At 42.2% G+C, this 13631-nt stretch overlaps 1 protein-coding gene across 1 annotated transcript; it reads left to right on the plus strand.

Moving 5' to 3' along the window:
- The first annotated feature begins 1348 nt into the window (after positions 1-1348).
- On the plus strand, positions 1349-13029 carry padi2 (peptidyl arginine deiminase, type II). Its single transcript, XM_061070351.1, has 16 exons — positions 1349-1512; positions 3441-3612; positions 4020-4089; positions 4381-4442; positions 4871-4988; positions 5390-5539; positions 5706-5896; positions 6268-6371; positions 6656-6767; positions 7306-7413; positions 7499-7650; positions 7761-7908; positions 9922-10015; positions 10163-10242; positions 11407-11544; positions 11970-13029. The coding sequence occupies exons 1-16, from the start codon at positions 1421-1423 to the stop codon at positions 12201-12203; spliced, it is 2025 nt and encodes a 674-aa protein (XP_060926334.1). The 5' UTR covers positions 1349-1420; the 3' UTR covers positions 12204-13029.
- Positions 13030-13631: the final 602 nt, after the last annotated feature.

A 13631-nucleotide genomic window follows, 5' to 3' on the forward strand; every position in this document is an offset into this window, starting at 1 on the left:
ATTTAACTTTATCCAAAAAAAGTGTAAAAATGCAACAAAGGTAAGAGTCCCTTTAAGCCAGCGGAGTTGTCCGGCTGACAGTGGCTCGTTAGAGCACTGACGGCATGTGTGCACGGTCACATACGGTTATAACGAGCTTTCAAAAGTGCGCTAGCGGGCTAGCCACCATGCTAACATGGTGGTAACAGTGCAAAAACCCGCCGTCACGACTTTAATTCCACGTCTATCATGACACTGTTTCTATAATACCGCCAGGTTAGAAGCAAACACTGGGTAGTAGTTAGTGCCGGGAGCTTCAAGCTACACTGAGCTTTAAGCTGTGGAAATAGCAACAGAGTTCAGAAACAAGACCGGGGAACCGATGCGCTAAGAAACGATAACATCAGCATTTTGACCCGCTGGGTGTCACTTTATTTAGTTCTGTTAGTTGCCATGGTTCAGTGTGTGGGAGGCATGCCGACAGAGGTAAACAGACACACGTGGACTTCTTCTTCCCATAAATGGGGTAGACTTCTCTGAGCTCGTCTTCCGTTGCGCCACCTATGGGTTTGGCGGTGAATTGTTTTCAACGTTCAGTCGTCGGAGATGTAAAAATCAAAAAGACTCTCCGCTCTCCTCGTATTCGTGAGGACAATCCAATATATCCTCACAATGATGGTTTGGAACCACAACTGGCCCTCGCAAGACAAGATCGCACACACACACACACACACATCCTGCCTACATGTTGTGAGTAATGATGTTGTGGTGATAATAAGACAAAATATTATCAGTGTCAGATCCAATTTATTTTTGAGGTAGGAAAAGAACGACACTGAAAATAACTTGAAATGTCGAGCACAGCAAAAGTGACTGAACAATTATTGTCGACATATATTCACCAATAGATGTGTATTGTATTTTTTTTAATATAGTTTAATACAATTTAACAGTCAAGAGCATAAAGCAATGCAATAATCCTGTAAAAAAACAATATGAACTTCTACTTCATGGTTAATATTTGATATAAAATGAATTTGCTATATTTTCTATTGTTATATGTTCTCGGAGATAAATGGGAAAGACAAAAACTACAACTGCCCCACCTATATACAAACCTTTTCTTTAAATAAAGAAATGCAAAAGACCTGACCAAACAATGCAGAAGGTTAAGACGAAAGAGAAAGACACAGACAAAGAGAGCGACAGAAGACAAAAGAGAGGGAGAGCTGCCTTGGGATGGACTGTGGGGGTGTCTGTGGTGGGATGGGCATTTGGCTGACCAATCAGAGGCCGAGCCTTCCGGAGCTGCAGCCTCATAATCACCCGTTTAGCTTCTGCACTGAGCCAGGAGAGTCAGTGAAAACCAGGCTGCATCTAATAACGGTACCAGGAAATTTGTCTGTCAGTAGCAGGCTGACCCAGGGGGACGACTGCAGCCATGATCCACCCCAGGACTCTCAGAGTAGATTATGACAAAACTACAAAAATTCTATACGTGGTTGGCTCGGAACTCAACGTGAACCTGAACAGGTAAGACTCTTGTCCAATCAGCTATCAGTAATCATTTGTGTTGAATGACAGCGTCTCTAATATTATGTTCACCCCATTCATACATACAAGGGTAGACTGCAGCAGGGGCTATTTTAGAAGTATTACTCAGTATAACTTGCGTCTACAATTACAAAGCAACACAAACCACAGTTACATCAACAAAAATTAGGGTTAAAACGACAATGAAAGTGGAATTTATTGCAGGGTTGATGCATTACAATTTGTAACAGTCGTAGGCTTAGGAAGGAAACAGTTAACCCTAACCCAACTGAATCTGGGTAGTTAACCTATGTCCACAAGAATGAGGAAAGGATCATTTGTTCAGGTCCTGGTGGTGCAGGTTGTCCATTGTTTGCACTGTGGAGAGAATCAACAGTCGTCTGTTGTTGCTATCAACTGTACACTGTGCTGCCAACAGGAAAGACTTTGTTGTACCAAAGAAATGTGGGCTATACTGCTCTGCCAAATGACAGTCTACACAACAGAGCAGGATTAATGTGGGAGAGTGTCACACGGCACAGCCCCCCCCGGTCCTTTGGAATCTGCAACAATAGAAGCTGCATATTCCCGGGAGAGCATAGCGGTTTTAGTATCTGAAAGATTAGGTTTACGTACATGTAAGTCTGTCTGAAACAGATACTCATTACTGTTCCTTCTGTCAATAGCAGTGAAGAAATCCTTCCTGATGTGAGATATCTGGGACAAAGTCCATAATTCAGCAAGAGCCACAAGGAAGCTTCAGCAGTTCGATAAAGAAAAAATTAACTAATTGTCATACAGTGCCAAGACAATGGCACTGTACATATCAGTTTTGCACCCAACTCACAAATATATTTTAAAATGGTTACGGTTTCTTACGTAACCATTTTCTTACCTAAAGTAAATAAGTTAATAAAAGAATAATAGATGAATATTATACAAACAGACATTGGGATACTGTACGCTACTGACTGAAATGACACATATTGAATTAATAGATGGAGGCTGACATGAGAATTGCACACACGATTTAATAGATCAAGTATAACAGACATGGTTTAACTGTAACGTTGTGTAAATAGCTGTACAGGTGTCTGTATAGGGGCACTGGATGTGTGTGTGTGTTCTTGTGTGTGTGTGTGTGTGGGTAGAGGGGAGGCGATTTTAAATGGAGTTCAAGTGTCTTATAAAATGTTTTTAGTGCAAAATAATGTCTTTATTGTGATCACCCCAATAATTCTGACAATGCACATATTGTCAGCTGAGCATTTCTAATCTGTTCCTAAACAAACCGGTGTAATGACAATCAGAGCAAAACAGCTGACTTCAACAACATGCGGTCGAGTGGCGGTAGACTGTGGGAGGATGAAGCGTCTCAGTCTGTCGACTTCAATTCCAGTTCTTCATTCGGTCACTTTTTGGACGTCAGCTGTCTCTCTGACTCACTCTCATTACTCAGTTTTGTCTTTGTCTTTGTCACCTGTGATGACATACAAGCTTGTGGCTTCACACGTTAATGCTCTTTCTCAAGTGTATAAAAATACACATCTGTTCTTACACACTTGAAACATGTTTAACCTGAGTGACACCTCCTCAGTCCCCTTAAAGTCAATCAAGCTGCACCAAATTTCACACACTCATAGATATCAGTTCCCTTAATGTGCCTGATGTTTTTTTTCCATCGAGATCCATTAACAATTCCTGGGAATAATCCTGGATCTGCCCCCTGATCCGCACCAAAATTGAATGAGTTCATCCTTGACCCGCTCTGCATCCCTCCACCAAGTTTTGTGGAAATCAGTTCTGTTGTTTTCTGCTATCTTACTTGCAAACCAACAAACGGAAAACATAACCTCCTCTGTGGCGGTAACGTGTCTGGGTGGTGTATAGTTGCAGCCCTAATAACCGTCTCTTTCTCTTGTTCTCAGGAGCGCCCCTCCCAGCTCCAAGTTCTTCTCTGTGAAGTGCACCCCCTGCGTTCAGTGCAGCATCACCCCCCCGCCCCAGGAGACCTCACACCTCTCCCCCATCCCTCTCAATGGAAACTCAGTGCTGCTCATCAGCATGAGCCACGCCAGCGAGCATGAAAATGACAGCAAGGTAAAGTGGCTCGACACCGTTGTCTCAAAGTGTCATATTTCAAAATGTGCGAGAAGTGGGACGGGAACGGCTCCGGGAAACGAGCTGGCAAAATGCAAATTCAAAGGATGAATATGAATCTGTCATGGAGCCCAAAGCAAAAACACTGCATGAAAAAAAAGAAACTTCTACATTTCAAGAGAAGACTTCTACTGGAAATATATCAAACTCAGTGTCGCCCTCCTGAAGGCATTTGTACCTTTTGCTTTTTATGATTAAGGACTCAATCCCTTTCTTTTTAAGGAACCAGAGGGAAAGTCCACATTAAAAAGAGCTCAGTTGCAATATGCAAATCATTATCTCAAAATTTGTGGTTTCAAGCATTCTCATTTTGTGAATCTAAATAATTTGTGCTTTTCTTTTATTAGCTGGCTGTCAGGTACTATGGGGAGAAGAACGAAGTGTTGGGGATAGCGATCCTGCACCTGACAGCCGTTGGTGAGTTAAAACATTATAATGCAACACACATTTATTCTATTAAAATGTATATAAACCATGTAACAACCATTTATGTTAATAAATTATCAGCAGAACATAAGTTGTGTGTTAAAATCACATCACATTTCAGTCAGAACTCGTATTTTTTAACAAGAACCATCTTTATATTGCATATATTCAAGCACACAGCGACATGCTCGACTGTGATATGGAAATATATATTTATAGCCTTTTGAAAACAATAGTTGTATCATGATAGGAGCCGCTATCTTGAATGTGTCTGTCCCACAGAGATCTCTCTGGATGTGGATGCGGACAGAGACGGTGTGGTGGAGAAAAACAACCCTAATAAGGTGATCTCTTAGTGACAGTTCAAGATGACAGCGCAATGTTTGACACCAATGATGGAGGGACTTTGTGTTTTTGTCAATTTCTGATAAACAATAACATAACAATTTTAATGAATAGGATTCTATTCATTGAATTCACGCTGCGCTTTCCTCATTTATTTATAGAGCCGCTGCATCCTATTTAAGTCTTTAAACCTGTCGTGCTGCCAACTCTGCATGAGATCATTTCTCTATACATGCCTGAAGGGGCTTATGTCAGAGATGGTTTAAAGTTTTGCTTTGTCAACTTCCTGAATGTTTCCTTGTTTGACAGTTTAATATGCACACGTTAAAGCCCTGGAGTTCATGCTCTGTTCAATGCTGTGAAACGCAGAGCACCAAATCTGTGAATTAAATCAATTCCCATGTCTGGTTTGTTGAAACCTTCACAGGGCTCCTGGACGTGGGGTCCTAAAGGACACGGAGCAATCCTATTGGTCAACTGTGACTCAGAGCGGAGCTATTTGAAGGAACAGGACTCCGAGCAGGGCCGCATCTCCAGACTGTCAGGTGAGAGGGTTTAACAGTGACTATGTTCTTCTGTCTGTTCCGTGAGCTTAATTATGAAAAGCCAGGCGTGTTCGCTTTTGCAAAGTCAGCTAAATAAATAGGTGATATGTAATATTACTGATTAAAGAGAAATGTGGAGAGGCTGGGTTGATAAAACCGACCTATCAAATGACCTTGAAGTGGACAAACCAGTAGAGCTGAAATTTGATATTAGAAACGGGTGTTAATTTAAGCTGCAGCTCGACTTTCATGTCTGTACCTGTGCTTGTATATTTGACCACATGCTGTCAGTGTTTAACTTCATCACTAGAGATGAATGTGAAAAAAATATCACATTTAATACCCCAGTGTAAAGTCTGTGGTATAAGGGCTCTCATGAGTCTTTGTTTGCGTTTGTGCAGATCTGAAGGACATGTCGCTCATGGTGCTGCGGACCAGAGGCCCTGCAAAGCTCCCCGAGGGCTACAAGCTCACCATGCACATCTCCCAGGGCGACGCAGAGAGCATGAGAGTGTTCAGGTCCAGATCCTCTAACACGTCCAACGCCATAAGTGAGTAAAGATGAAAGCCCCGAAACAGATTATGTAACGTGCATGTAATGCAGCCTTTTGATTTAAGGCTTCACACTGTTTTCATCTTTGTTCATTCCCTTTTTTTCCTCTTTTTTCCCAAATTCGGTGCCACAGTATTTGAATGTTGTTTATCTCATTTCACCAGCGAACTTCATCTATAGCAGCCCGTTGAAGGACTATCCACTGGTGCTGCACAGTGAGGTCCTGTCACAGGAAGTGCCGTACCTCGGCGACAGGGCAGAGATGAAGTTTTACGTGGAGGGCCTCAGGTTTCCCGACAAAGACTTCGATGGCCTCATCAGAATCAACCTCAGTCTGTTGGAGCCCATTGGAACAGTTAAGACCTGCAGCACGGCACCCACACCTTTCTCTCATCTCCAACTCCCTTTTCTGCATGTCTGTATTTTAAGTGACTTGTATCTTAGGAAATTGGAAAGAAAAAAAAAATGAACTTTCCCCACAAAATCGTCAAGGGCCATAGTTTTACTTTTAATGATCTATTCTAATGATCTGGTGTATTGCTCCCAAATATAAACCTTTGAATTTGGTGATGTTCTTTGCTAATAATAAAAGGACGAGAATAACCTGTCAACCTCAGCAACATAAACTTGGTACTTTTTTTTTCATGATACTGTTTACCGCAAAACAATGATTAGACTTGAGTTTCTTTAACCGTCGTTCCTCAGCAGCTTCTCTTGTTTCCACAGAGTCTCCCGGAGACGCCCATTTTCACAGACACAGTTGTGTTCCGAGTGGCGCCCTGGATCATGACACCCAACACCCTGCAGCCTGTAGAGGTGTTTGTGTGCAGGTAAGAGAAGACTGATGAATAATAAAGATGATGTTAGTTGTTGCAACGGCATCGTCTTGCACACTCACTTCAATTTGAACTAATACAACCGACAAAAATGCTTCAACTATTTTTTAACTCACCTACTAGAAGCTTTCGAGTTGTATTTATAAATATTTTGTTTTTTTGATTGGTCTTAAAGATTTGGTTAACCTAGAGGAATGTGGACAGTGCTGAACCATTTTGAAAATTGCAACATATCTCCTGATGAAATCTGCACGTCTGCCTGTGGTTTACTTTCCCAGCACATCTGATAACTATCAGTTCCTGAAAGGAATGATGAAAGTTGTGAAGAGCAGCGGGTACAAGCTGAAGATTTGCCACGAATATATGAACAGAGGAGATCGGTGGATGCAGGTCAGAAAATAAATCCTCTGCAATGTAGATTTCACTGTAATTTGCAATAATTTGATGTTCACTTATTAATCACATCTTTTATGTTGTGAGACTTCTTCCACTTTATCCCATTGAGTTTTCGTCGTTTGGCTAAAGGCTTCAAAACTAAATCCAGATTGAATGAGTTGGAAATTCCATCTATAAATACTATGAATTGTGTAATTGACATGAGTAATCGAGCGAGAATACGAGAAACTTCAGAAAGGCCGTGACGAGCAAGTCGGTAAATCTCCATGAGAACAAGGCGAGTCATAACATGTGGTGTGAAACAGGAATTACCTTTGCTGTGTCATAGGTTTCAGACAAGTAGGAGAAGTTGCATCACCGCACAACTAAAAATGAGTTAATCTGGAAACAATGAAATCATAAAAAAGGAAAATGTATATGAAACATAAAACTTGTACAAAGCATTGATGCAGAAACCATAACTTCTGTTATGTTAAATCTCTGATAAGAATTTAAACAGAGCAGAAAACATAACGTATATATGATGTTTCAGGATGAGCTGGAGTTCGGTTACATCGACTCACCTCATCATCGGTTTCCTGTTGTTCTGGATTCCCCTCGAGATGGAGACCTCATGGACTTTCCATACAACGAGCTACTGGTAATCTTAAAAAGCTTCCAGAATATGAACTGTTCCCATAGCAACATAATTTTGTGTCTCATCTGATATAATTTCATATCCTCAGGGCCCTGACTTTGGCTATGTGACGAGGATGGCCAGGAGAAGGGATGTGAGCAGTCTGGACTCGTTCGGGAATCTGGAAGTTAGTCCTCCTGTTACTGTGAATGGGAGAAACTACCCCCTCGGCCGAATCATCATCGGAGTGGCTTTCCCCACGTGAGTCCTCAAGTTCCCCTGACTTACGAAGAATGTACGGACAGCTTTAGGTCAGTTCAGCATGTTGAACAGAAGATGTATGAACACGTGCATCTGTTAATGTCCTTCAGGGCAACTAAAGGACGCAACATGACCAAAGTGGTTCAGGACTTCCTGTGGGCTCAGATGGTTCAGGAACCGATCGCCTTGTTTTCTGATTGGCTCACTGTCGGCCACGTCGACGAATTCATGACGTTCGTTCCTGCACCTGACAGAAAGGTAAATTTCCCACAGTTTGAAACTGTAACAAAATAGAATGGCACTCAGTAGAGCTCAGAATGCACCTCCATCAAGGCCAGTTTATCACTTAGATTACTTAGAGTTAATAAACTATAATTTCACACACATCAGTCCCCTGAATCTGCCTGATTCTTTTCATCAAGATCCACGATTTATTCCCTCAGGAAAACAAAAATGCTGATAAACGTTTCATGGCAAACTATAATTTTGGTGTAATCCTTCTGACTAACCAACAAACAAATGGAGAAAACCACAACTTCATTGGTGGCGGTAAATATGACACAATAACAATAATAACTTTTCAATACAAGTGACAAAGAGCTTGACAACAAACAATATAAAATTCACAAACAATCAGAGTAAAAAATTATAATAAAATAAATAATGTAGGTCATAGACATCTTAGGATAAAAACGTTTGTGTCGCAAGAAGAGACATAAAACAGAATCTCACGTTGCCCGTTGCTGTTACTGCTCGATAGTGACATTCTGTTTCAGATGCGATGGCATAGTTAAAGCTCTCAGGATACGATGCAGCCACTTGTTTTGCAATAATGGTTAGGAGTGATACCATAAGATAGTGTGCCTTTAGGCGTTCAATAAATTTGGTTATCAAAAATAAAATATAAAAAATTTATATTTAAAACATTAATATTAAATCATAACTTTAGTTTGTCAAAGTTCTCTCGGGGCACCACCCTTCACAGAAGGGAAAAGATAGCCAATTTATTGTTAAAGATCAGTCTCATTTAGATCTAGTTCACTTAGAAATCTCAATATTTACTATTAAAGATTATATAATGAACAGTGGAGGTTTATAGAGTTCTTGACAGTGTAGAGGTTGGCAAAATTCACTTATGCAACATTAATGAAGATACATTTTTAAAAGAAAACATTTATTATGAACATAATAAAGTATTAAAAACACAAATTACTAACAAAATTTATTAACTAACAAAGAAGATGTGTATGTGAGTGTGAATGAGGGGCTCTCAAAATGGTGGTTAACAAAGAAAGTCACACCTTCCTGTGGGCTTTTAAGATGACCCCTAAGATAGCAGCCCCCCCCCTTTCTTCTGGTCAGGGGAAGTAGCTAAGTAGGTAGTGATATGGGGTGTCTGTGAAAATGCTAATTAGATAATGGAGGAGTCTGTGTAGAGCGTAATTCACATTAACTTTCATTAAGCTTGTAACTACAATAACACAACACATATCAAACTTACTCAGAATCAAATAAACAGTCTTGCTTAGTCTAGCATCATTATTAAGCCCAGTATGTTACCAGTCCTCAGAGAGGGAGAAAGTTGCTGTAGTTCAGTTAGCAGTTCGTCCTGCCGGTTGTGTGAAGTCTTCTGGCTCGTGTGGTCTCTGCTGCCGCGGTTCTGTTGAGCTGTGCAGTTCAGCTGCTTATTGAATCTTAGTTCTTACCTAGAGGACATTGAGTTGCTGCAAGGAGTTTGGAAAAAGCTTGAGATGCGTGGAAGTTTCCTTGAGAAGATGAGCTGAAAGCTCGACCTTTGCGCTCCTCTTGTAGATTTGGATGCAAAGTGAAGATGCCAGGCAGGAGCAGCCAGGTCCCCACTAGGCGATACAGGAGAGGAGAGGCTGGACAGCCTGCTGTCCTTGAAGAGTTGAGGAGAAGAGAGAGCTGGAGCAGCCTTCCGCCCTCATAGGGATTGGAGAAAGAGAAAGAATTGGGGAAGACCTTGGTCTTTTACAGGCCCGGTTAACTCACGGGTCATGGGGCCAGAATGACCAATAGGAGGTCATCCTGGCGGCACTTCGCACCTCTGTGTGAAGTTGCTGAAACAAAGGGAGAATGCAGCACTCTGGGAGCCTGAGTTCTTTGGCTTTTTAGTAGTTCTCTTGAACAAAGAGACCATTCTTGTTTTCAGGCCTTGACTAACATGTAGGCCGAAAAGGAGTCCTGTGGTTCCTTGGAAACCATTTCCTAACACACTGTTATGTTTGTCTCTTGTGTTTCTGTTCACAGCATTTTCGGCTGCTGCTGGCCAGTCCCGATGCCGGGTACAAGCTATTCAGAGGCTTACAGAGGGATGGCCATGGACAAGCCAAGCTGTTTGACGGTACAGGGCCTGTGTGTGTCTGTGTGTGCGTGCGTGCGTGCGTGCGTGCGTGCGTGCGTGCGTGTGTGCGTGCGTGCGTTACTGGAGAAAGTCATAAACATCATCAAGTAATTCTTCAACTCACGCTCTGAATTTATTCACCAACAGGTCTGAAAGATGAAGAAACGAGAACAGTGGACGATATACTCGCTGACCTGAGTTTCCAAGCTGAAAACAACTATGTGCAGGTAAGTGGGGGATGATGTAAGACAGTGAAAATCATCCAGAGTCTGAGAATGTTGAATATTTCATTGTAAAACCACAGCAGGCAGTAGAACGCTGCTGTAACAGCCTCCTCTCCATAGCGGGGCTTTCCATGGGATTTCAGAACCGGGCTACAGGGATTTGTTCCCATTCAGCCAGAGGAGCCTGTCACAGATGTTGGGCGATAAGGCCTGGCACAGCGTCAGCGTTTCACTCCATCCCAGTGGGGTCGGATGTGGGTAAAGTTACACTAGTGCAACATGAGGATTTCCCCTTTTCACCGGAACTAAGCGGCTAAATCTGAATCATGAAGAACAGCCCCAGACCTTTCATTCCTCCTCCTACAAAGCTGCTACCAAACTGTGAGTTGCCATCTGAGAAGCAGGGAGAGAAAAGGGACCCATCACTGATACCTCACCAGCTGACAGATCTTATGCTCTTGTGAGCTGACGCTGTTTCCAGAGGCAGTTTGTCGTCTATTTCCCGAGTTCCAAACCCTTTTAAAAACACTAGCTCCTGTATGTGAGAACACAAACATCCAGCTCTTTAGTATAATGTTCCTGTGAGCCCATGCGACAATACAGCAGGAACATTTTTGGAGAACTGGCAGCGAGTGAGAGGAAGAATACAAATATCTCAGGATGAATGAGAGGAGCCATGCTCCTGGAAGACGGCGACAAAAAACTTGAAAAGACAAGAAAACTTTTTTCGTGACCCGATGCCAGTTTGAATTTGGCTGTAAACAAAAACACTGAGCAGCAGAAGTTCTACGTCAGGTTCTACCCATCTTCTCTGCTCCTCGCTCGAATGTTCTGGACGTTTCCCTGTTTTTGTGAAAACGTCTGACCTGGACAACCTCCTGCTGCATTCTTCATACGTGGAAGACAAACTGATTCCTGAAACTTTGTAACTTCATACTGCTCCGGAGCAAGTTGTTTTAGCTCAGAGATGTTTGCACGTGGGCTGGACCAGGGTGATTTTAGCAGCGCGGACATTTGACAAAGCGAGATAGTGGAGAGATGAGTCACGGAGCTCTGCAACTCGGGCAACATTTTTCTGAGCAATTATTTGTTTTCAGACTTTTGAAGATAGTTCTAGCGTTTTGTACAATACGCTGACTGCAATTTGGTTTTTCTTCCCTCTCCCAGAGCTGCATCGACTGGAACAGAGACGTCCTGAAGAGAGAGCTGGGCCTGGAGGACGAGGACATCATTGACCTGCCGATCCTATTCAAGCTGGTGGCGGACAAGTACAGCAGCAGAGCAGAAGCGTACTACCCTGACATGGTGGGTTCAGCCTTAATATCTGGCTGTGATCACTTCCAAATGGTTCGAATCCCACTTTGGCTGGAGTCTTTCTTTGTGGAGTTTGCATGTTTTCCTAGTGTCTGCGTGGGTTTTCTCCTACAGTCCAAAGACATGTGTCTGAAAAAACATTTTCAGACACATTTTCTGTGGCGTATTCCAAGTAAATGATGCTTATGCAGCCACCAACAGCAGCATTGTCACGTACCCTCCATCAAAAACATGAGGAATTTACAACCAGTATTCACCGCAGGTTACTCAAAAGAAGAGGAATAGATAATAAAACCAAAACATGGCCTGACTGACACACACACACACACACACTTTCCGATGTTGGAGGAATGAAACCATTCATTAGTTAGAGATAAGTGCCGCTGAGTCTCATCATCGGTTTCATCTCTTTCCAGGTGAACATGATCGTCCTGGGGAAGAACCTCGGCATCCCGAAGCCATTTGGCCCCAAGGTGAACGGTCACTGCGTCCTGGAGGCGGAGATGTGCTCGCTGATGGGGGGGCTGGGCCTCAACTGCACCTTCATCGACGACTTCACCTCCTACCACAAGAATCTGGGTGAGGTGCACTGCGGCTCCAACGTCCGCCGGGAGGCGTTTGACTTCAAGTGGTGGAACCTGGAGATGTGAACAGGGACTGAGCAGGAGATGCAGATGGGAGGGAAGTTGGGACGGGCGGGATAGCGAGGGTTTGCTTTTTCAAATATAGTTGGAGAACAACAGTATATTGAGTTTACCTGAGGTTGGACGGGAATAGTTTTTCTTTTTTTGCAACCGTCTTTCTTACCTCTGTGTCTTAAAATCATAAAAGTGCTAGTTTAATCAACATTTCTTTTGCAGAAAACAAATCCCAGAGAGGTTCGATGTTGTGCATCTTCATATTTATTAAACCTTTTCGATTGCTTCATTTACAAAAGAGGACGTACAGCGATATTTACAAATCTTTTGAACACGGGCTTAAGCAGACTGTTGACAAGAACAGAATTACAATCGTTTTAATCAAGCACATAGAAGATTCACTTCCAATGTTTTTGTGGTTTGGATCGACGTTGGCTTCGGACAGTGTTAAGCACAGTTAGATGAATGGACCACATAGTTTGCTATAATATTACACAGCCACAAGAGGGCGTACTTCATCTACTCAAGCATTCCTGAAGTCCAGAGGAAGAATCATTTGGTCCAACATACTTATATTTAAAATCATTGCTATAGGCTGTAATACACACGTGTAATTATTACCAAAATATGTCTATTTTTGTTTATATGCCTTTTTTTCTGTTGAGTCAAATGTTTCTTCGTTTTTTGTGATTTGTGGCTTTAAACAGATTTTGGTCCAGTGTCTTCAAACATTTCGTACTTTTGTGTGTAAAATGTAAATGCTTTTTATTGATTAACTAAAGACAATAAATCTCATGTCCGCTTCAGCTACAAAACTTAAATAAAACAAATGAAAGTGTCCCAGTGTCTTCAAACATCTTGTATCTTCACATGTAAAATGTAAATGCTTTTGCTGATTAACTAAAGACAATTAATCTTATATCCGCTTCAGTTACACAACTGAAATAAAACAAGTGAACAAATCAGTTCTTTCCTTCACAACAAACCAAAAAACAGGGGGAAGCTCGTCCACTCAAAGGAAAGTGAGCTGCTTCACACTTCACACGCAGCATCACTTGTTGGGAGCAGACGTCTGAATGTCCGTCTATACTTTTACATTCAAGCCCAGCCGGCAGCGCAGTGCCTTTTTAAATATGACCTTTACCTAAGAGCAGCTCTCGCGACAATCATAAAGGCAAAAGTCAAGACCAGTCACAGTGTAATTCATGACAAGTCATGTTTCTCAGCAGGTCAGAATCCGGGGACAAAAAAACGTAGTGCTTCGGTCATATACATATATTAAACTTTACAAATAGAACTGTGGCGTTTGGCTCCATCAGCAATGTGGAGATGTTGGCTGGTTTCTTCCCTTAATAAAAACACAAATCACGGGGGTGGGGGGTGGCACCAGTGTACAGGAGGAGAGGTGGTCTTTTTTTTTGGCAAGCAGATTTACACCAT

Source organism: Limanda limanda, chromosome 4 (genome assembly GCF_963576545.1).
Source record: "Limanda limanda chromosome 4, fLimLim1.1, whole genome shotgun sequence".
In the NCBI taxonomy this organism is placed as follows: domain Eukaryota; kingdom Metazoa; phylum Chordata; class Actinopteri; order Pleuronectiformes; family Pleuronectidae; genus Limanda; species Limanda limanda.

Coding starts and splice junctions, on each gene's coding strand:
- padi2 (XM_061070351.1), top strand. CDS start 1,421: ATGATCCACCCCAGGACTCTCAGAGTAGATTATGACAAAACTACAAAA. Junction 1,513..3,440: donor CTCAACGTGAACCTGAACAG/GTAAGACTCTTG, acceptor TCTTGTTCTCAG/GAGCGCCCCTCCCAGCTCCA. Junction 10,243..11,406: donor CTGAAAACAACTATGTGCAG/GTAAGTGGGGGA, acceptor TCCCTCTCCCAG/AGCTGCATCGACTGGAACAG.